At 38.6% G+C, this 23,666-nt stretch overlaps 1 protein-coding gene across 2 annotated transcripts in view; it reads left to right on the plus strand.

Annotated features, from left to right (window-relative positions):
- LOC106070706 (uncharacterized) overlaps positions 1–23,666 on the plus strand; it is a 131,128-nt gene that overhangs the window by 87,295 nt on the left and 20,167 nt on the right. For both annotated transcript variants that reach the window (XM_056037877.1, XM_056037876.1), the window contains exons 11-14: positions 13,178–13,281; positions 15,894–15,943; positions 16,754–16,780; positions 23,366–23,403. In XM_056037877.1, the coding sequence (XP_055893852.1) occupies positions 13,178–13,281; positions 15,894–15,943; positions 16,754–16,780; positions 23,366–23,403 (219 nt within the window). The remainder of the gene's footprint in view (positions 1–13,177; positions 13,282–15,893; positions 15,944–16,753; positions 16,781–23,365; positions 23,404–23,666) is intronic.

Raw genomic sequence — 23,666 nt, forward strand, 5'->3', positions numbered from 1 at the left:
TGTGCACAAAACTCAAACTCAAACCTTTAGACTCGATCGACTGGAGGCAGCAACACGTCTGTTCGTTTTGCATATCTAGGATGTTACTTCAGGTTTGAAGATCATAACATTCCAGCCTAAACCTCCCGCAGGACAACGCGGGATAGCAGCTGGCGGCAGCAAAAAGTCTGTTTCGTTTTGCATATCTAGGTTGTTACTTCAGGTTTGAAGATCATAACATTCCAGCCTAAACCTCCCGCAGGACAACGCGGGATAGCAGCTGGCGGCAGCAAAAAGTCTGTTTCGTTTTGCATATCTAGGTTGTTACTTCAGGTTTGAAGATCATAACATTCCAGCCTAAACCTCCCGCAGGACAACGCGGGATAGCAGCTGGAGGCAGCAAAAAGTCTGTTTCATTTTGCATATCTAGGTTGTTACTTCAGGTTTGAAGATCATAACATTCCAGCCTAAACCTCCCGCAGGACAACGCGGGATAGCAGCTGGCGGCAGCAAATAGTCTGTTTCGTTTTGCATATCTAGGTTGTTACTTCAGGTTTGAAGATCATAACATTCCAGCCTAAACCTCCCGCAGGACAACGCGGGATAGCAGCTGGAGGCAGCAAAAAGTCTGTTTCATTTTGCATATCTAGGTTGTTACTTCAGGTTTGAAGATCATAACATTCCAGCCTAAACCTCCCGCAGGACAACGCGGGATAGCAGCTGGCGGCAGCAAATAGTCTGTTTCGTTTTGCATATCTAGGTTGTTACTTCAGGTTTGAAGATCATAACATCCCAGCCTAAACCTCCCGCAGGACAACGCGGGATACCAGCTGGCGGCAGCAACACGTCTGTTTCGTTTTGCATATCTAGGTTGTTACTTCAGGTTTGAAGATCATAACATCCCACCCTAAACCTCAAGCAGGACAACGTGGGATAGCAGCTGGCGGGTTTGAACCCGGGACCACTGAGACGACAGTCCAGAACACATACTACACGGCCTGGCAGCCATCGAGAAGTATCTTGTGTGCTGATGCAAAGTGTACAAGTGGAGGAACTAAGTTTTAAAATTATTTAAAAAAAACAACAACAACAAAAAAAACACTTAAGATTCGTTGATTTTTCTGGCACTTAAAACAAATCTCTAAATTTTCACTAATTAAGTCAAATTAATCTGGTCAGTCTGGTTCCTTACTCTAATGCGAGTGGTCCAACTTAATCCTATTATGTCTCAATGCCACAACTCTTCTTATTAATTAGGTTGTGTAATCAACATTTGTAGCATTCTATTGTATACCTTTAAGCCCATGTTTGAGATTCCCCGATTCCATAACTCCACTACAGTATATTAAGTCAAGATATGTTAGAAACATTTCACTGCTTGAAGCTATTCTCGTGCTCTATTCTAGTTTTATTTCGACTGACATGCTTTATTTGCTGAGTCTCATATTTCTTTTATCCAAAGATTAACAGCCATATTGGGTACAGGCAGAACTAGGTCACACTTGGGTGGTCAGTAGGTAACCTTCAGTTAGACTGGAAGCTTTGTCAGGGCAACGGGTCAGTCAGCCGTAACATTGAATGCTTTCTACATGCAGCGATTGTTTCATTTCTTGGAATGCAAGATATATGCCCACCATAAAATGATGCACACTAAATCTAAACGAAATTCGTGAAAAAAGTGAAAGATTGTAATATTAGGACCTGCAAACAGTTTGAGTGCATTTCTGATAAAATTAATAGGAAAAAAAGAGGAAATCTTTGTAAAAAAACAACAACAAAGTACTCTATCTCTTTCTCGTTCACTCCTCTCTTTCTGTCTCCCCCCTCTCTCTCTTCTCTTTCTCTGTCCTCTCTTTCTCCATCTCTTCTCATTCTCTCCTCTCTCTCTCTCTTTCTCTCTCTTATCTTTCTCTCTCCTCTCTTTCTCTCTCCTCTCTTTCTCTTCTCTTTCTCTTCCTCTTTTCATTCTCTGTCCTCTCTTCTCTTTATCTGTCCTTTCTTTCTCGCTCCTCTCTTTCTATCTCTTTCTCTGTCCTCTCTTTCTGCCTCTCTTCTCATTCTCTGTCCTCTCTTCTCTTTCTCTGTCCTCTCTTTCTCGCTCCTCTCTTTCTCTCTGTTCTCTTTCTCTCTTCTCTTTCTCTCTCTCTTTTTCTGTCCTCTCTTTCTGTCCTCTCTCTCTCTCTTTCTCTCCTCTCTTTCTCTCCTCATTCTCTGTCCTCTCTTTCTCGCTCCTCTCTTTCTCTCTGTTCTCTTTCTCTCTTCTCTTTCTCTCTCTTTTTCTGTCCTCTCTTTCTGTCCTCTCTCTCTCTCTTTCTCTCCTCTCTTTCTCTCCTCATTCTCTGTCCTCTCTTAGTTGAATCTTACAACTATTATTTATTGTACCTAACAGAACATGAATCCATTTAAAAGTGAACCAAATTGTCAATTAATTATTTGGTTGTTACATATTGTGTTCGATGTCGAAAATGGGAAATAACTCCAAACATTATTCTTTCCCTTAGATAAACTTTGTTTTTTTTTTAAAAGGATTACGGTGTGTCTACCTTGTGTCTGTGTCTTACCGTATGTCTCGCCGTGTGTCTCGCCGTGTGTATATCACATGTATCTACTTCTCACAGCGATGCTCTCGACCTGACTTGACTTAATCCTGTGCACTCCCAGTGGAGCATAGGGCCGCAACCACACCTCTCCACCGAACTCGGTTCTGAGCAGCTTTCTCCATCTGCTCCCATGTCATTCCGGCTCCAACCAGACCTATGTAACGAGTCGTAGGAGAGAGATAGTGATGATGCCGTCATAGAAACTATTTTATAAACATTTATAGCAACTATCCGTAGTGTTGTATCGAGAAGGTCGCTCAACGATAGCTTTTAACTCTAAAATAAGTTGATCGTCTAAGCCAGTGATGCCCAAAATACGGCCCGCGGGTCAGATCCGGCCCGCGACGTGGTTCCATCCGGCCCGCCGAAACGTTGGTATAAAGTATAGAAATTCCCCATCCAAGAAGAAAACGTTTAAAAGTGAATTCTTCACCTTCGTTAGGGCCCTCACTTTTTGTCTGATAGATTGGCACCATGACCTTTAAAATTAGTTTAAGAAATATGATTCTGAATGTAGAATTTAGCACGAAATGTGAGCGTATCTTTAATTTTTTGTGGAACGTGATAATAAACAAATATATTTGTTTTATAAAGAAAGTATGGCTGTTAAAAAAAAAACACATATAATCGGCATTGTAAGGCCTATAACAAAATATCACAAATATGACGTCAATCTTGGTTTGAGCCGGGTATAAAATGATAGTGAAACTATGCCTAGAGATTGTAGGATAGTTGAGACTAGTTACCAAATAGAGACTTGAAAACGAGTCTGCAAGCTACAACGTTACTCACATTATAAGTAGAAAAATGAAGCCATTTTTCGACGCGTAAAAACAAACTTCAAATATCCCATTAATTAAATTAATTTTAGATCCACTGGTTTCTAACCAATGATTTTAGGTCAATTTCACTTCGTTTTCGGATCTTTTGGTTGATGTGGCCCGCGAAACGAGGGTTGGAAATTAAAATGGCCCTCAGGTCGAATTAGGTTGGGCATCACTGGTCTAAGCTATTGGCCGATTGAAGGCACGTGTTTCTTGCTCCAAGAACATTTAGATGGCAAGAGAACATTCAAAACTTTATACAAACACATGCAAACCAGTTTTTTAAATTGTATTTTGTTTTATATATAACATCGTGAATAACGTCTTGTCTCGATCGACTGTACAGTAGTTTTGTTTATAGATATATTTGAACGGGTTAGGAACGCCATGTAGAGTAGTGTGCCCTTGCCATGGTTAGGCTTGTGGGGGTAGAGTGAACTACAGATCTATTACATGATAGATAAACATAATTAGCTAATAAAATCAGACATTTATTTGTATAGGGTGTTCTCTGCACGTGACTTGACGTGGAGGTGGAGGGGCGTGTCACTCAGGTCACAAGCTGTTGCTTACCCCCCCCCCCCCATGCTTATGTTTAACGAAGGTGTCATGTGGCTAGCACAGCGACCAACTTTCACCAACTAAAGCCAGGCACCCATTAGAGCTGGTTGATTCAGAGGCGCCCTTAAGTCCAGAAATTGAAAATTCCAGTCTTCACCGAGATTCGAACACTGGCGCCTTACCACTCTGCCACCGCGCCCTCTCTTACCGATCAGAATTAAGGTCATTGTATTGGCCTGTTGGTCATTGTATTGGCCTGTTGGTCATTTTATTGGCCTATGACCTTTATTTAGACCACCGATTTCGGAATCCGTCTTGAAGTTCACTTTTTCCAGTCATCACATTTTGGTCAAAATCTTGAAGCTTTCACCTGGAGCCAAGTGTCTTGCATTTCATTTTTTTTTTATATTGTTTTTTTGTTGTTTTTTTTTTTGCCTTCTGACTATGTAGCAGTTGGGCGCGTTAAAGTTAAGATTAATTTTGTTGTGGGTTTTCGGGTTACTTTTTATCTTGCGACAATAACGTCATTATAGAAAACCAAAAGATCAAACAGTTTATATGTTCGCGTCTTTGGAGACAGTCAAGTTTTGTTAATAAAGATGTTTTTGGACTTAGTTATTTGGGTTAGCGTACAGCGACGACTAAGACGGATTCCTTTCAATACCAGATTACATGTTTAAATCGTCAATACTCTTGATTATCTGTTGGCCTTTCGTCTGTGTACTGTTGGCTAGTTGGAATTGGTTGTTACCTCGGCCTGTGTTTTGTTGGTTAGTTGGAATTGGTTGTTACCTCGGCCTGTGTTTTGTTGGCTAGTTGGAATTGGTTGTTACCTCGGCCTGTGTTTTGTTGGTTAGTTGGAATTGGTTTTTACCTCGGCCTGTGTTTTGTTGATTAGTTTGAATCGGTTGTTACCTCGGCCTGTGTTCTGATGGTTCATTGGAATTAATTGTTACCTCGCCCTGTGCTTTGTTGGTTAGTTGGAATTGGTTGTTACCTCGCCCTGTGTTTTGTTGATTAGTTAGAATTGGTTGTTACCTCGGCCTGTGTTTTGTTGATTAGTTAGAATTGGTTGTTACCTCGCCCTGTGCTTTGTTGGTTAGTTAGAATTGGTTGTTACCTCGGCCTGTGCTTTGTTGGTTAGTTAGAATTGGTTGTTACCTCGGCCTGTGTTTTGTTGGTTAGTTAGAATTGGTTGTTACCTCGCCCTGTGCTTTGTTGGTTAGTTAGAATTGGTTGTTACCTCGCCCTGTGCTTTGTTGGTTAGTTAGAATTGGTTGTTACCTCGCCCTTGTTCTGATGGTTAGTTAGAATTGGTTGTTACCTCGCCCTTGTTCTGATGGTTAGTTAGAATTGGTTGTTACCTCGCCCTTGTTCTGATGGTTAGTTAGAATTGGTTGTTACCTCGCCCTGTGCTTTGTTGGTTAGTTAGAATTGGTTGTTACCTCGCCCTGTGCTTTGTTGGTTAGTTAGAATTGGTTGTTACCTCGCCCTGTGTTTTGTTGGTTAGTTAGAATTGGTTGTTACCTCGCCCTGTGCTTTGTTGGTTAGTTAGAATTGGTTGTTACCTCGCCCTGTGCTTTGTTGGTTAGTTAGAATTGGTTGTTACCTCGCCCTTGTTCTGATGGTTAGTTAGAATTGGTTGTTACCTCGCCCTTGTTCTGATGGTTAGTTAGAATTGGTTGTTACCTCGCCCTTGTTCTGATGGTTAGTTGGAATTGGTTGTTACCTCGCCCTTGTTCTGATGGTTAGTTAGAATTGGTTGTTACCTCGCCCTTGTTCTGATGGTTAGTTAGAATTGGTTGTTACCTCGCCCTGTGCTTTGTTGGTTAGTTGGAATTGGTTGTTACCTCCTCCAACACAAGCGTTCTACTAAAGACACAGCGAAAGGAGGCTTGGGGTGGGGACATCTCATGGTCCTCACTACATGTTTCTTAGTGTAAAGAAGAAAATGCGATAATTACTTCCCCTGCCTTAAGACTTAAGAACCGCAATCTTTCTTCCACATCACTGCTTCCTTTACCAGTTGTTTGTTTTTTTAGCACGAGTGCATAGAAGTCGTAGTCAGAATAGTAGAAGTAGTTGAATGCAGAAACATTACAGGTCCTACCAGAGAAGTAGAATAGCTGTTACATGGATAGCTAGTTCTTGCTTTATGGCAAATCTATTTACCCGTTTAAATAATGGTCTAGAATAGATGATTCACTAGAGGACTACTAAACCTGATTGACTATTGGTTTGTAATACCTGCTTTAAAGCATAAAGTATCAGTAATACATAAAACACTAAACTATAACTTGCAAATACAATAAAAAAACAACACACAGCCGAATAAATAACACAGAAAAACGAGGCACAATTCTTATTGTATATGCTAGGACTAATTCTACAGGTGCTCCTTCTTCCGTAGTGCCATTTGAGCATGGAACGGGTTGCCTGAATCAGCCAATGGCTTGTGGAAATTTAAGTCTCTTAAATGCATGACTGGAATAACACGAGGACACGCGTAGGACGTAATTATCTTCTCTTTTGAAGGAACGTCTGGAAATTATAATATAATTAGTGGTCTATATACCTGGTTAATTAGTGATCTATTGTGACTAGTTAACTAGTGATCTATATACCTGGTTAATTAGTGATCTATTGTGTCTAGTTAAATTATGGTCTATATACCTGGTTAATTAGTGATCTGTATGCCTGGTGAATTAGTGATCTATTGTGTCTAGTTAACTAGTGGTCTATATACCTGGTTAATTAGTGATCTGTATGCCTGGTGAATTAGTGATCTATTGTGTCTAGTTAACTAGTGGTCTATATACCTGGTTAATTAGTGATCTATTGTGTCTAGTTAACTAGTGATCTATATACCTGGTTAATTAGTGATCTGTATGCCTGGTGAATTAGTGATGTATTGTGTCTGATAAACTAGTGGTCTATATACCTGGTTAATTAGTGATCTATTGTGTCTAGTTAACTAGTAGTCTATATACCTGGTTAATTAGTGATCTGTATGCCTGGTGAATTAGTGATGTATTGTGTCTGATAAACTAGTGGTCTATATACCTGGTTAATTAGTGATCTATTGTGTCTAGTTAACTAGTAGTCTATATACCTGGTTAATTAGTGATCTATTGTGTCTGGTAAACTAGTGGTCTATAATACATAGTAATCAGGGGAGATTGGTGAATGAACGTTTGTATGGTGCTTTTATATGTGTACTTTAAAGTGTTACCGAGAGTATCAAGTCTGTGTGTTACACCTCCAATATGTCACTTACTTGTGTCGGTCTCTGATCAACAGTGTGGGAATACAACTCCCTTCACCTTACGAGCCTCAGGTCGTGTCGAGAAATGAAAGCGTCTGAGTTTATTTTTCTTTTTTTTCTTTTCAATCCACCTTCTTTTTTTTTTTGAATGTCTAAAAAGGCTGCGTTTCTTTTATGATTATTTGCATAGGTCTCTGTGTCGTCACTGGGTGCCTCCCAACCAGTGGGGTGGGGGTGGGGGGTGGGAGAGGGGTGTTTGATCCCAGTTTGATATGCACTGTTTACTGGGCAGTACTTAATGTCAGTTGATGTGTGTCTGTTTTCTCCGGTAGTTTTGTGTCTGGTTAATAGAACACAAGTCATCACTAAAGGTAAATCTTGTACAGTTCTTTTTATTTTCATTTTGGCTCTAAGTTGGTTTGCATTGTCTTCTTCTGCCTGGACATTGAACTCCTCGGTGTGTCAACCTGTAAAACTCTGTTCTCATGTTTGTGTGCTTGTCTGGAGGATGAGCTTTGTCTTATTACATTTCATTGAGTTATATGTTAAAATGTTCGGGACTTGGAAATGATAAATAATATTTCTTAAACATGGCCACACGTTTGGAAAAAGTTGATATTCCTCGTTTCGAAGTTAAGAGTTGATCAAAAAAGACAGGAATCTGATCAAGTCTTGAGAAAGACAGGAATCAGTTCCACACTGGCAGGGACAAAGTCGGATCAAGTCTTGAGAAAGACAGGAATCAGTTTCCACACTGGCAGGGACAAAGTCGGATCAAGTCTTGAGAAAGACAGGAAATCAGTTCCACACTGGCAGGGACAAAGTCGGATCAAGTCTTGAGAAAGACAGGAATCAGTTTCCACACTGGCAGGGACAAAGTCGGATCAAGTCTTGAGAAAGACAGGAATCAGTTTCCACACTGGCAGGGACAAAGTCGGATCAAGTCTTGAGAAAGACTTAAAAAGGGGGCGGGGGGCATCTAAGTGAAAAAAAAAGAAAAGAAATATCAACGCTAGGTTCTGCGGACAAGCCTGTGAAACATTTTCCTAGAAAAAGAAAACTCTCTGCATCTTGTCTTAATACATATAAATGTGACAATCCTTAATGAGTTAAGGGCAGTAATTAGCTGTAAAATAAAACAAAAACCTTTTTCCAAAAATTGCTTGGATACATTGTGGTAATTTTTCTCTTCCATTTCCCAGTTTCTGTTAGTTTCTATAATGCTTCTGTCTTGCAACCAAATGCAATCGCTTCACCGTGACCCTCTCTACTTGTTGTACTGTTGATCTAAAAATAAAACATGTTATCTACAATAGGTATTCAAATGTGAATAAACATGACAGGCACCATACAATAGTGGCACTTAGACTTAGTCCACAGTGGTACTGCTATTCAGTCTGCTATGACATGTCATATTGTAGTCATTACATATTCCAGTACTAAAAGTTCTAACTCCATTTGTGTGGGTACATCAACTTTTTTTTTTTCAACGGCTCTGAAAGATGAACTTGATGACTCCTTGAAAAAGTTTTGATTTTGCTTTCATATTTCCGACGGTAGACATAGACTGATAGCTGACAAAAGAGACCTAGTGTCATGTCTAGGCGACAGCCTTCGACCACAGGCTTAGATATTGCTTCATTGCAAGAGCGTATCTCAAATGGCCAAGTCATATCTAGGCGACAGGCTTCGACCACAGGCTTAGATATTGCTTCATTGCAAGAGCGTATCTCAAATGGCCAAGTCATATCTAGGCGACAGGCTTCGATCACAGGCTTAGATATTGCTTCATTGCAAGAGCGTATCTCAAATGGCCAAGTCATATCTAGGCGACAGGCTTCGATCACAGGCTTAGATATTGCTTCATTGCAAGAGCGTATCTCAAATGGCCAAGTCATATCTAGGCGACAGGCTTCGACCACAGGCTTAGATATTGCTTCATTGCAAGAGCGTATCTCAAATGGCCAAGTCATATCTAGGCGACAGGCTTCGACCACAGGCTTAGATATTGCTTCATTGCAAGAGCGTATCTCAAATGGCCAAGTCATATCTAGGCGACAGCCTTCGACCACAGGCTTAGATATTGCTTCATTGCAAGAGCGTATCTCAAATGGCCAAGTCATATCTAGGCGACAGGCTTCGACCACAGGCTTAGATATTGCTTCATTGCAAGAGCGTATCTCAAATGGCCAAGTCATATCTAGGCGACAGCCTTCGACCACAGGCTTAGATATTGCTTCATTGCAAGAGCGTATCTCAAATGGCCAAGTCATATCTAGGCGACAGGCTTCGACCACAGGCTTAGATATTGCTTCATTGCAAGAGCGTATCTCAAATGGCCAAGTCATATCTAGGCGACAGGCTTCGATCACAGGCTTAGATATTGCTTCATTGCAAGAGCGTATCTCAAATGGCCAAGTCATATCTAGGCGACAGGCTGCGATCACAGGCTTAGATATTGCTTCATTGCAAGAGCGTATCTCAAATGGCCAAGTCATATCTAGGCGACAGGCTTCGATCACAGGCTTAGATATTGCTTCATTGCAAGAGCGTATCTCAAATGGCCAAGTCATATCTAGGCGACAGGCTGCGATCACAGGCTTAGATATTGCTTCATTGCAAGAGCGTATCTCAAATGGCCAAGTCATATCTAGGCGACAGGCTTCGATCACAGGCTTAGATCACAGGCTTAGATATTGCTTCATTGCAAGAGCGTATCTCAAATGGCCAAGTCATATCTAGGCGACAGGCTTCGATCACAGGCTTAGATCACAGGCTTAGATATTGCTTCATTGCAAGAGCGTATCTCAAATGGCCAAGTCATATCTAGGCGACAGGCTTCGATCACAGGCTTAGATATTGCTTCATTGCAAGAGCGTATCTCAAATGGCCAAGTCATATCTAGGCGACAGGCTTCGATCACAGGCTTAGATATTGCTTCATTGCAAGAGCGTATCTCAAATGGCCAAGTCATATCTAGGCGACAGGCTCCGATCAAAGGCTTAGATATTGCTTCATTGCAAGAGCGTATCTCAAATGGCCAAATTCGTACAAGTGCTCCTTCTTCCCTGGTGCCATTAGAGAATGGAATGGGTTGCCTGAATCTGCCAGGAAAACCAAAAGCTAAACAGAGTTTTAAGATTGATTTAACATGCACTACTAGATTGACACATGAAATGCGTAGGAGGTAATTATCTTCTGTTTTTGAAGTAACGTCTGTAATAGATAAGATATGGAAGTGTTCGACAAAGAATAGGGTCTTGTTAATAACGTCCAACCTCGGGGGGGGGGGGGGGGGGGGCAACAAATCAGACAATTTGAGAACAGAGTTAGGGTATAAAAAAAAAAAGTCTAAATTATATTTTTAAAAAAATTGTTTCATTTTCTGTCCTTATGGTAGACTTGCCTACAAGGTTTAGTTTCAGATACAAGGAAGCAAGACAAAATCGATGGGGGAACAATGCAAGGAACTGAACAAGCCTTGTACTGGATACAACTAGAATACTGGCAGGAAACATTCTAGAAGGAACTTGTGCTGACGTCACGGCCCGAATGTAATAGTTTTGACATCATTTAGTTTTGGCCTTTACTTATAATGGAAAGTTTCTTTTAAAAAAATAAAATAAAGTTGCAAGCACCTAATGTTCTGAGTGAAATTGTTTGTAAAATTCAGGCGTGAAAATAAAAATTACAGTCTTCAGACAGGGCTAACATGCTGCTAACAAGATCTCATTACCACCAAATCTGTTTTTAAAGTTAATTTTAAGTAAGAAATTCTTTAAAAAAAACAAGATTGGTTTGACCAAACTTTATTGTGCAACACTTAAAAATGCATAAATAAAAAACACTTCTTTGTTTTTGTTTTTTAAAAAAGGCCGTTTTAAAAAGAAAATGCACATATTGTGAAGGTCAAAACATCCAAATCTTGTGGGGAATATCAGCGTCTCGACAAAAAAACAAAGGGATTCAATACTTAGTCATCATTTGTTACTCGAGTTTTGTCTGGACACCTCATTGTTCCGTCTCCATTAACACCTTTCAAGTTCCGGGTCGCTAGTTTTGAGGGTTGTAATAGAAAACTCTTTGTCCTGAATCTATGTGGAAGTTGGAGTCGATCAATAGTTACTAGCTATGAATGTCTGGCGTGTTCCAGTGGTTTCATGTCTGATTTAGTCATTTCTGCTGGATCTTGTGGTAGAGTCTAGCCTACCAAGTGAAATTTGTGTTAGTGTTGTTTTTTTTAAATAGGTAAACATTCATACAGTCTTTACATTTTGCTGTAGATTTGTAAACATTCATACAGGCAATACAATGTACTTGACATTTGTAAACATTCATGCAGTCATTACATTTTGATGTGCATTTGTAAACATTCATGCAGGTATTACAATGAAGTGATTGTACTGTACATTTGTAAACATTCATGCAGGTATTACAATGAAGTGATTGTACTGTACATTTGTAAACATTCATGCAGACATTACAATGAAGTGATTGTACTGTACATTTGTAAACATTCATGCAGGTATTACAATGAAGTGATTGTACTGTACATTTGTAAACATTCATGCAGGTATTACAATGAAGTGATTGTACTGTACATTTGTAAACATTCATGCAGGTATTACAATGAAGTGATTGTACTGTACATTTGTAAACATTCATGCAGGTATTACAATGAAGTGATTGTACTGTACATTTGTAAACATTCATGCAGGTATTACAATGAAGTGATTGTACTGTACATTTGTAAACATTCATGCAGGTATTACAATGAAGTGATTGTACTGTACATTTGTAAACATTCATGCAAACGTTGTATGCAGTTTAAAAAAAGTGTGTTTTATGTTGGAATTTCAAAACGTTGGTAATTTGCCCTTTCAACTGAGTTTGGACTAGAAGTGAAAATCGGTCCACCATATTCTTTAATGAATTTTTAAAGCTAATGAAGGCTATGTCTTCGGGTTCTTGAGTGCATAGATTCCAATAATTACTCAGACCCAGATGTGTCCTGCATATTTTCCCACATCTAATGCAGTCAATTAATTGTTCGCTGGAGATCTATTTAACATATAGGCATGAACTCATTTTTGCATTAAAATCATTTCTGTAGAACCTTTGATTTGAACCCAATCGAATGAAAGCTCTCTATTTCTGGATGCAGTGACGAAAGATCTGAAGCCCTAGTTTGTAAAATGTTTTACATAATTCGGATGTTCCTTCAGAGTTGAAGATAGTTTACTTCCTAGTCCAAACCTCCCGCAGGACGACGGGGGATGGGAGCGGGCAGGCTTGAACCCTCGACCGTCGATAAATCCGAACGACAGTCCAGCGCGCAAACCGCACGACCAGGCAGCCATCTAGTTGAGAGATCCATGAGGATTGATTGGTGGCGGGTCTTGCATGGTGACTTATTCAAACGTGTTATACAAACATATACGTGAGCGAAATCTCGTTGAGAAGACAAAAGAGCTGAACTAGATGAGGGTTTGAGGGGGGGGGGTCACTGCACTGAAACAAAGGTCAGGACGGAAGCCACGCCTGTGAGTGAATGTAGTGAGAAAAAGAGAAATATATTTACATTTGAAACGATCTTAATGACTGGACTATTATGACCATGACTTTTACACTGACCACATCTGTCACGTTTGTGTTGCGGTTGACCATTACGTTACGCACTGATTGACCTCACCTGTCATGTTTATGTTGCAGTTGACCATTTCGTTACTTGACTGACCTCACCTGTCATGTTTGTGTTGCAGTTGACCATTTCGTTACTGACTGACCACACCTGTTATGTTTGTGTTGCAGTTGACCATTACGTTACATACTGACTGACCACGCCTGTCATGTTTGTGTTGCAGTTGACCATTACTTTCTTGTTTTCGCTGACCACTACTTTATTTGACTAAGTTAATGACTCCCATGTGAATGCCTCTGTCCTGCAGGTAGTGTTTGATGAAGGAGATGGCCTCCCCTATCAAGCACATATTCAAAGTCTAGACAACCCTCAAGGGACAGTACTCGTCTATATAGAGAAACTTGGAGTCAAGTAAGACAATTGTCTTGTTTTGTTCTAGAAATAAGCTCGAGTTCTCCAAACAAGTACATGTAGACTTCATTCCTTTGTTACAATCGTATATATAGATTTGGTAATATTGATGAAACTACAAAAAAATCAAACAAAGCATTAGGGTTTATTAAAAGAAATTTCTATAAATCAAATAAGAACATAAAACTAAAATGTTATTTAACCTTGGTTAGGCCAATAATAGAATATGCATCCTCCGTTTGGGACCCCTCAACTCAAGAAAACATTAAAAAACTGGAGCAGACACAAAATAGAGCAGTGAGATTCATAACAAACGAATATTCACATTTGACTAGAGTAACACCTTTAGTAAAATCACTAAATTTAGAAAGCCTTCAGGACAGAAGGCTCAAAAGTAAAGTAGCAATCATACATAAAACACTGAACCATAATCTTCAAATACAAAAACAAAATTTAATAAAATACTCTGAAAGACACAAAGATAAAGGCACATTCCTCGTCCCATATGCTAAGACAAATTTGTACAAATACTCCTTCTTCCCTAGTGCTATTAGAGCATGGAATGGGTTGCCTGAGCTAGCCAGGAAAACCAGTGACTTGGCAGGATTTAAGTCATTGGTTAATATGCATGACTAAATGCATTAAGCGTAGGACGTAATCATCTTCTTTTTTTGAAGTAACGTCTGTATTATATAAGATAATGCTCTTAAGGGTAATTCTGCAGGAGTTCAAGGGGCAGCCATCTTTGTTACTGTTTTGTTATTGTTTATGTTCCAAAGAAATCCCAAGATAGTGTCTAAAAAATACCAAGAACTAACATTACTTCTGTGTTTTCAAAGCAATGCTATTTTTTCTTTTAATTTTGACTTGGTGTCAATACAATACGTTTCTTATTGTTCTGTCTTCTTTTTAATTGTTAAATATTGTCTGTATCTATTCTGAATTATTCTGATTTTTTTTTTAACACTATTGAAATATTTTTATCGTCCTTTATATATGTCTTTTGAAATGACCCAGACTAAATGTATGGATCTTATATTTAGATCTATAAATTTAGATCTATAAATCTAGATCTATATATATGTATAGATCTAATTATTCTAATATGTTGTTACCTTTCTTGTTTTTTTAACAAATGTTTGTACTTTTTAATACTCATTTTTCTATTAACTTGTTTTAAATGTAAATCGAAGCCTATTAAGGCTATTAGAATTTCGCTTTATGCTAAAAAAAGGGGGAGTCTTGTGGGAGCGCTGTTACCTCCCCCATTGGGAGTCAAGCATTAACCTGTTTTGGTGTCTATTAGATTAAGAGTCTAATTAATAGACTTATTAGGACTAGATGATACCGGTATAGCTAGATCTAGCATATTTTTTAGCTACAAAAATAAAAACAAACAAAAACCCAAATCTGAGAGAAAACCCACGATATAAGATAACAGTCTTAACAATAACAAAGATGGCTGCCCCTTGAAATCCTGCAGAATTACCCTTAAGTTCATCAGTATTTACGTCCAGATCCCACCTCAGATTGGGAACTATAAAGTCAAACACTTTTTTCCTAGATTTTTCAAATTTATTTTTTTCTAGTTCAACTTTCCAGCTTAGGGCGCGCTCAGTGCGCTATGGTCCAATCTCTTTTGTGGACCAGTGAGGGGAGGGGGTATCTGGGAGGTTTCCATTTAAGCACTCAGCAAACAAAAGTTGCTCGTGTCGGGTTTCGTTTTCTCAACAACACATACCACAATTGAGTAATGAAAAGAAAATTTAAAAAAAAAAAAAAGCTTATCTAAGGAGAAGAACTCCGCACTTACAGCTAAAACTCTCAACAATGTAGTAGTTATTTCCTTTTTTTATTTGGAACTAAGTAAATACCAATAATTAATTGACTAATTCGTTAAATTTTTTATTGATTCATGTTGTGTTAGGTACCATAACTAATTGTGTAAAGTTTCAATTTGATCCGAGAATAGGTGTGGGAGAAATAATATGTTCAAACTTTGTACCAGACAGACGGAGTGAGTGAGTTGGTAGAAGCTTTGTAACAAGATAGAAGGATTATAAGAATTGCGTTTAGCTTCTTTACACTCCAGAGTTTTCTTTTTGGGTATTGAGGGAATTCAAAGAATCCTTAAAGTCCTTTGTGTTTTTCACTATAAGTTTAGAGAACATGAAAGGATGAGACCAAAACATTCCAATCTGAATATATCTATGTTTGTGTCTCAGACAAATGTTGAAATTGGAGTTAAATTGATCACCAAAACTCCAACATTATCTTATCTTATATAATACAGAAGTTACTTCAAAAAAGAAGATGATTACGTCCTACGCGTCATGCATTTAGTCATGCATATTAACCAATGACTTAAATTCTGCCAAGTCACTGGTTTTCCTGGCTAGCTCAGGCAACCCATTCCATGCTCTAATAGCACTAGGGAAGAAGGAGTATTTGTACAAATTTGTCCTAGCATATGGGACGAGGAATGTGCCTTTATCATTAAGATCAAACAAACTTTTAGTTAATTAGTAAAAAGCACACCGTTTGAAAATTATCTTTTCTAATGTACTCTATTATCTGTAATTTAATATTGAGTCTTTGTTTCTGATATTCAGGCGAACAGTGCCAGCCAGGTGTGTTCGCCCTCTACCGTTAAATATCTACGGTAAGTTTTGCTCTCCTCTAGATGTGTTTTAGAAACTAGGTAGAGTGAGGTGAGATTGACCACGGGAGGGTGCTAGAATGACTTTGATGCTCAAAATAACACATTCTCATTCACTGCAAACTGCAGCTTATATTTCTTTCTTTCTGGTAGTATGTTTCACTGTGTTGGTTGGGGCATAGTCTTGTCATGTATCTCTTCCTTCAATCAATGCATATCTCACTCTCTCACTCTTGTCTCTTCATTTGTGCCTCTTTTCAAAATAATCTCTCTTTATTCTCTCTCCCTCTCTTACATCTATCTATGTCTTTCTCTCGTCTCTCTGTATGTTTCTCTCTTTACTGTCTGTAACTCTTTTTTATCTCTTTTTATCTCTCTGAATTTGTCTCTTCCGTAAATCTGTAACTTTCTCACTTAGCTGTTTCTTTCATCTATTTCTTTCTCTTTCCTATTTGTCTCTTTGTTTCATTTATCATAAAGAGGTTTTTTTTAAAGGATATATCATCCATCTCTGTTTCCATCTATGTCTATCTCTTATTTGATCAGTCACTCTCTTTCTTCTATCTCTTATTTGATCAGTCACTCTCTTCTATCTCTTATTTGATCAGTCACTCTCTTCTATCTCTTATTTGATCAGTCACTCTCTTTCTTCTCTTATTCATTTAGTTGATCACCCAACTCCCCCCCCCCCTTGTCTCTCTCTTTTCTTACCCTCCCTCTTGCTTACAAAATTGTTTCTTTTTTTTAACTGTTCAATCTTTTCTTGTTCATTGATTTTTTTTTATTTCTCACCCCCCCCCCCTTACTTTTTAGGTGAACAGTTGCCTGTAACTCAAGTCAGTAAGTGAATTTTAAAAAAAAATCAATTTATTTATAATTTGGTAATTTTTTAAAACTAGTATTTTGAAGTGATCTAAATGTCAACCAGGTTATGAAAGTGTGTGTGTGGGGGGGAGGCGAACTTGTTTGTTGGGGAAAAAAGGGGGGCAGTACAATGATATCAAGGCTCTGATGTAGTCCTGGTAGATTTGTGCTATGATGTAGACCTAATAGATCTGTGCTATGGTATATGCCTAATAGATCTGGGCTATGGTGTATGCCTAATAGATCTGGGCTATGATGTAGACCTAATTGATCTTTGGCTATGATGTGGACCTAATTGATCTTTGGCTATGATGTATGCCTATTAGATCTGTGCTATGATGTATGCCTAATAGATCTGGCCTATGATGTAGACCTAATTGATCTTTGGCTATGATGTGGACCTAATTGATCTTTGGCTATGATGTGGACCTAATTGATCTTTGGCTATGATGTGGACCTAATTGATCTTTGGCTATGATGTATGCCTAATAGATCTGTGCTATGATGTATGCCTAATAGATCTGGCCTATGATGTGGGCCTAATTGATCTTTGGCTATGATGTGGGCCTAATTGATCTGTCCTATAATGTTATGGTCTTTACAAATAGGCCGTAAAATGAATTCTGGATTCTCCGTTTGGAAATACAAAATACAACCTGGCTGTGACGATGGTGCTGTGTTGTTAGCACAATGCTTATCTATTCGTGTGTACACATTTCAATGGCACAAATATCAACGTGTGCTGTGAATGGAATTCTTACTTAGGCTTGTATCCTTCCGCGCTATTCGACACATGTATCCTTCCGCGCCATTCGACACATTGGGCTGCAAGCTGCCTTCACATAGATGGCAATGTCTGAAGCCTCTTCCCACCGGGTGGTCTCTGACTAAAAGAATAAAAAAGCACTAAAGAAATTCCAGCATATATATTTTCATCACTTTAACAATACTCTTTTTAACACATCGACATTCTTCTATAAATCCACAGTAATGAAGAATATTAACATTGTATGTCTACAATAAATGAGCGAATAAAATGTAACCTAATGACATACTCACTGCAACGTAGCAGAACTTTAATTAGAACTAAACTCGTTTCTCCTCTCGACTACCAAAATCTCCATTTCTACTTTCGCATCGTCCAGAATCCCCTTACGAATGAAGAACTTTCTCAACCTTCTGTCTTTCTAGAAAGACCTTATCGAATTTATTGATTTGACTTCAATATCTGATTGGTTCACTAAAAATTTAGCACGCGATTTATCTTCCCTTAATCTGACATGAAATTTCTGGAATAAGGTCACACAATATGCTAGGCACACAATATTGATACCTGACAGAGGCAACTTTCGGTCTGTGTTAATCAAGGGATGGGCGCTGACCAAATTACTTTGAAAACTGAAGAGCAACATGGAAATAAGTGTTCCACCTTTGTTCTCCACATTTGGCTAAATTAGACTGGATGTCTTGTAAGCTTTCATCTCAATAGGCCAATAAATGCACATACTGGCCTGATAGTTTTCATCGGAATAGTGCCTTGTAGTTGGAAAGTGTGTTTTGTTTTACTCTGTAGGCATCTGATCCTCCAGAGACTCTAAAGTGGCAGCACAACTTGATGTTCCTTATTATTGATTTGGTTGAGTGATAGAAGTTTAGTCTTTCAAGTTTATCATCCGATTCGAGTGAACCATACTGTGCGAATTTAATGGGGATTTATAGTGCTCAAAACCAGTTCTGTAATTGGTGAAGTGTGATTAGCATTGCCTGTAGATTTGTTTTGAAAGAATTTCATCTCTTTCACTCTACGAGTCATCCAGTCATGAATTGGAGGGGGAAGGCGAACTGTTTGTAAGGGGGCTGGGGGGAAGATGTGTCAGTACAATGATAGCAAGGCTATGATGTAGGCCTAAAAGATCTGTGACTATGGTCCCTAAAAGATCTGTGGCTAGTGCACAAAACACAAACTGAAATTAATCGTATAACTTGGTTTGCTGTAGTTATCAACAATAATAGCCAGGAGGCACTATATGTATTCTAATGAGCAATTTAAAAAAAAAAAAAACATTAACAAGATGTTTATTAACAGAAAAAAAGTGCCGTTAGTACAGCTTTAAACTCAGATCAATTAGTGGGTACAATCTTGGACATAGATCTGACACTGGCTACCCCCAATCACAAACCCCATTTGTTTGTTTTAACAGCCAGAGGCTACATTCGATTGTATCTCTCGCTACTTTGTTTGTACTGGTCGATCCTATGTCTCTTTAATGATAAGTGTCCATAGCTTGTAACATGATTGTCACGTGTCAATTGAAATGTGATCGATTGATCTAGCAGTAGCAGGAGTGGACTCTTTGTACAGTTGGATAACTTGATAAGTGATTAGTAGGGTGGACAGATAGTTGATAGTTGATTTTCTAGCAGTGGACATTACAGTTAGTTAGATAGTTGATTTTACTCGAAGTGGACATAACAGTTTGATAGTTGCTTTTTTAGTAGGAGTGGACATTACAGTTAATTAAATAGTTGCTTTTTTACCTGGAGTGGACAAGACAGTTAAATAAATAGTTGCTTTTTACCTAGAGTGGACATTACAGTTAATTAAATAGTTGATTTTTACCTGGAGTGGACATTACAGTTAATTAAATAGTTGCTTTTTACCTGGAGTGGACATTACAGTTAATTAAATAGTTGCTTTTTACCTAGAGTGGATATTACAGTTAATTAAATAGTTGCTTTTTACCTGGAGTGGACATTACAGTTAATTAAATAGTTGATTTTTACCTGGAGTGGACAAGACAGTTAATTAAATAGTTGCTTTTTAGCTGGAGTGGACATTACAGTTAATTAAATATTTGCTTTTTACCTGGAGTGGACAAGACAGTTAATTAAATAGTTGATTTTTACCTGGAGTGGACATTACAGTTAATTAAATAGTTGCTTTTTACCTGGAGTGGACATTACAGTTAATTAAATATTTGCTTTTTACCTGGAGTGGACATTACAGTTAATTAAATAGTTGCTTTTTACCTGGAGTGGACGTTACAGTTAATTAAATAGTTGCTATTTACCTGGAGTGGACATTACAGAAGCCATATTAGTTAGGTGTTTCTGGGTAAGTCCTGCTGGTCATGATTCAGTGGCACCAAATAAAAAGGTCAACACGTCCACTACTACACAATGTAACTAGGTATTTCTGTGTTTGTTTAAAGTGGGGAAACTAGGTTTATGAAATGAGATTCTCGAGGCTGGAAGGTCAACAAACTGCCCTGTGTGCCTCGGTAAAGTTTGTTCAGAAAGTGGCTGAATAAAACTGCAATATTTATTTTCATGTGACTCTAGAGAGGCGCGCTGGTGAAGTGGTAAAGCGCATGGCTTCCGAACTAGAGGGTCCCGTGTTCGAATCCTGGTGAAGACTGAGATTTTTATTGCGGGATCTTTAGGGCGCCTTTGAGTCCACCTAATGGATACCTGACATTAGTTGGGGGAAAAGTAAAGGCGGGTTGGTCGTTGTGCTGGCCACACGACACCCTCTTTAACCGTGGGCCACAGAAACATGCTATATAGACCTCGTGGTCTGAAAGGGGTAATTTACCTCCTACTTAGTTCGAGTCTAACTGTGCAAGTCGCAGCTGGGTTTGCGTAGTCCAGGATTAGGGTTAGTGCTGCACTCACCTATATCTTTGAAATCGAAGACATCGTCAGAGTGGGGACTTGACTCTATATAGTCTAGACTCTTAGACAGTTGATCTGAGCTGAGACTATTCATGACTAGAGACCAGTGGTTCTCAAACTGGCCTGCGGATCCCCCCCCCCCAAGGGTCCACGAGGCGACCTATGGGGTCAGCATAAAGATGAAAATTGTATATAATCAAAATTACTTCTTTGCTGAAAGCCAGATATTTCGATCTGTGAAACTGAATAATTACTGTTTAATAAGTCTATTAAAAACTATTGTATGACGACCTACACCAAAGATTTAAAAACATTCTTCACTTGGATATTCCCAACTTGGTCTTGAACCAAAACTCAGATCCCCAGTCACAGATGAATCCATAGTAGTCCATGAGCAGCTTATTCAACTATCCACAAACAAAGAATTGAAACCCCATGTTTGAACAAAGAGACACTTAATTCTGGTGGCAGAAGCAGATTCCGATTTGACCTCCTGCCTTTTGGGTTAGAGTACAAAAGTTGCTGACTGGCTTCCCGTCTTCCTATTGGCTGGAACGTGGATGCAGTGCCGTTATGAACCTTGAAAGAAACCGACTCGAAATTTGGGCACGTGGAGATTTACGGCTTCTACTTACAAACATTGAGCGTGACGAAAATACATTCATAAATTCATGTACCTCATTCAATTCATTAATTTTTTAAATAAAGTTATAGTTTCAACAATCATTTTTTTAGACATGCACAAAGATGTGTTTACTGTTTACTTCTACCATTTAACTGGTATTCATCTATTTAGGTTTTAATTTTTTATTTATGGGTCCGTGGGCAAGGTTTGACTATATAAAGGGTTAACGAATCAAAAAAAGCTTTGAGAACCTCTGCTATAGACAATTGATTTGAGATCATGCACTGATTCTGACACTAGATCTGACCCAAGGTACTGACCGCTCACTTCGTTCTAATTTCCTGCGCTTTAGTTAGCCAAAACTGCAGATTTCTAGCTACGTACCTTAAGACATTGTTAATTCAAACATTACCTACGAGTCATTCAACAGAGATTGTGTTGACATTATTCTCTCCCTTGTGGATTATGTCCTGTCTGAAGGCACTGTGTCATACTCCCCGGCCACACCCACTCTGGGCGTGGTTCTATCAGTTCCAGGGCCATGGTTTACTTTGGACAGGATTCCATGGACGCTTTCAGTTGGATTTCATCTCTCTCTCTCTCTCTCTCCCCCCCCTCTCTCTCTCTCTCTCTCTCTCATCTTTACATAATCTCATCTATAAATCTCTATCTGTATATAAAGTGAAACTGTATGTGTACATAAAGTAGGACTAGGCATTAAATATTTCTTGTGGGTTAAGTGTCCTGTCATATCTACATGTTTCATTTCTATATTGAAGTCTTCTCAGTCTATAATGTTGTGGGCTAATCTAATCTGACTTCACTTTTGTCTCAATCATTACTTCACATTAGCCACAGAATACACTTGATAACAATTTTCACTGTTATAAAATGACAGCTTTATTTATCACTGGGAAGTCCGTCTAGTCTTCATAAACATCGCTATTTCTAACATTCAAAACAAACTACTTCTATACCATCGCCATGTTGCTCTTCTGTTCGTCTAGTCTACTACGTCATTAGTCTTGTCTTACTACGTCACTACTTTTACCGTCGCTAAAAACAGTACACAATATATTTGTCTAACAAAACTAACCTACTCTCTAAACTGGTGCATAACAAAGGATTTGATCATTCTGCTATAAAACTTTACTTACAAAACGAATGTTTATCAGAAATAATTGAAACTCCACATCTCGGAATCACTTAAACTACAAACTATACAAGGTACAGCACTATTGACGTTTCAATGTATGATAACTCACTAACTTCTTAAATCAGCACTTAGTCTGTTGTACCGTTGGGGCACCACACATGATCTATCGACTGTCCTCTTTCTTTTGCCTTGGCTAGAATCTCTTTCAGGGACATTCTTTGGTGTTGTCTTCCCATCGCTTTCTCTGTCTGCTATTTTTCTTTTCCCCTGTACTGTTCCCTGCAGGAAGGTCTCTGCGAGCCCTGAGGACCTTGAAGTGATAATCACAACTGAAATTGGAATTATTCGAACACGTGAAGGTTGACAACTCTGTGGATTCTCTTTTACCTTGATGGACTACATAGCTGACAAGTTTATTATCACCTTCACCATAGTCTGTTGAGGCGCCACATATGATCTGTCGACCGTCTTTTATATATACAATGCTTTTTTTTTTAGGTGCCGGTACTCGGTGATTAGATGCCGGTACTCGGTGATTAGATGCCGGTATTCGGTGATTAGATGCCGGTACTCAGTGATTAGATGCCGGTACTCGGTGATGAACTGCCTAACTTTTAACTGCTATATATTAATAATAAACGTTAAAATACAAGGAAAGTAATCATTTTCCCCACAGTGAAAAAGGTGCCGGTACGCCATACCGGTGCGTACCGTCACAAAAAAGCCCTACATATATATATTTTTTTTTTACAAAGAGTACACTCAGCTCATTCTGTCTGCCTGGTGCAAATCTTGTACACGTTATTTTTCCCAATTAGTAATGGGAAAAAGATCTTGCACTGTTGAGATATATGGCAGTAATTGTGAGGTTCTTTCACTTGTACAAACTTATTTTTTAAAGCGGTTTTTTTTTTCATTTTTGCTTGTTCGCTGTCTTTTGCATATTTTGGGAATCGAATCCGCTTTCCTTTTGGTCTCAATTATGTGTACGGTTGTAAAGAGTTAACTTTTCGCTTTGTTTTGTTCATTAAAATATAGAGTAGACTCTAGACATTTATTCTGGAATAGAATGCAAATGAATGATTCTTGTGCAATTTCCTTTCAGATGTATTACCATACTTAAAGAAAAACCGAAGGAAAAAGGTAAGCTATATCAAGTTGAGAAACTTTTTATCTTGTGTCTGTTATGAAAGTGCTTGGAATGTTTATTGAGGCCTACCCAACAATTCAAAACTTTGTATGAAATTTTTAAGACACAAGGAATCAGAAAGTTGTATGTGCGAAACTGATTTCATATCTGGCTCAGTTTTAGAGTTGACAGGTGGACCTGTTACATTCCGCTGGTAAATTAATTCATTTTAGATTCTTAATTTCATTGACTATCTTAAGTCTATAGCAGAAACAAT

This window comes from Biomphalaria glabrata, chromosome 8, assembly GCF_947242115.1.
Source record: "Biomphalaria glabrata chromosome 8, xgBioGlab47.1, whole genome shotgun sequence".
Classification (NCBI taxonomy): domain Eukaryota; kingdom Metazoa; phylum Mollusca; class Gastropoda; family Planorbidae; genus Biomphalaria; species Biomphalaria glabrata.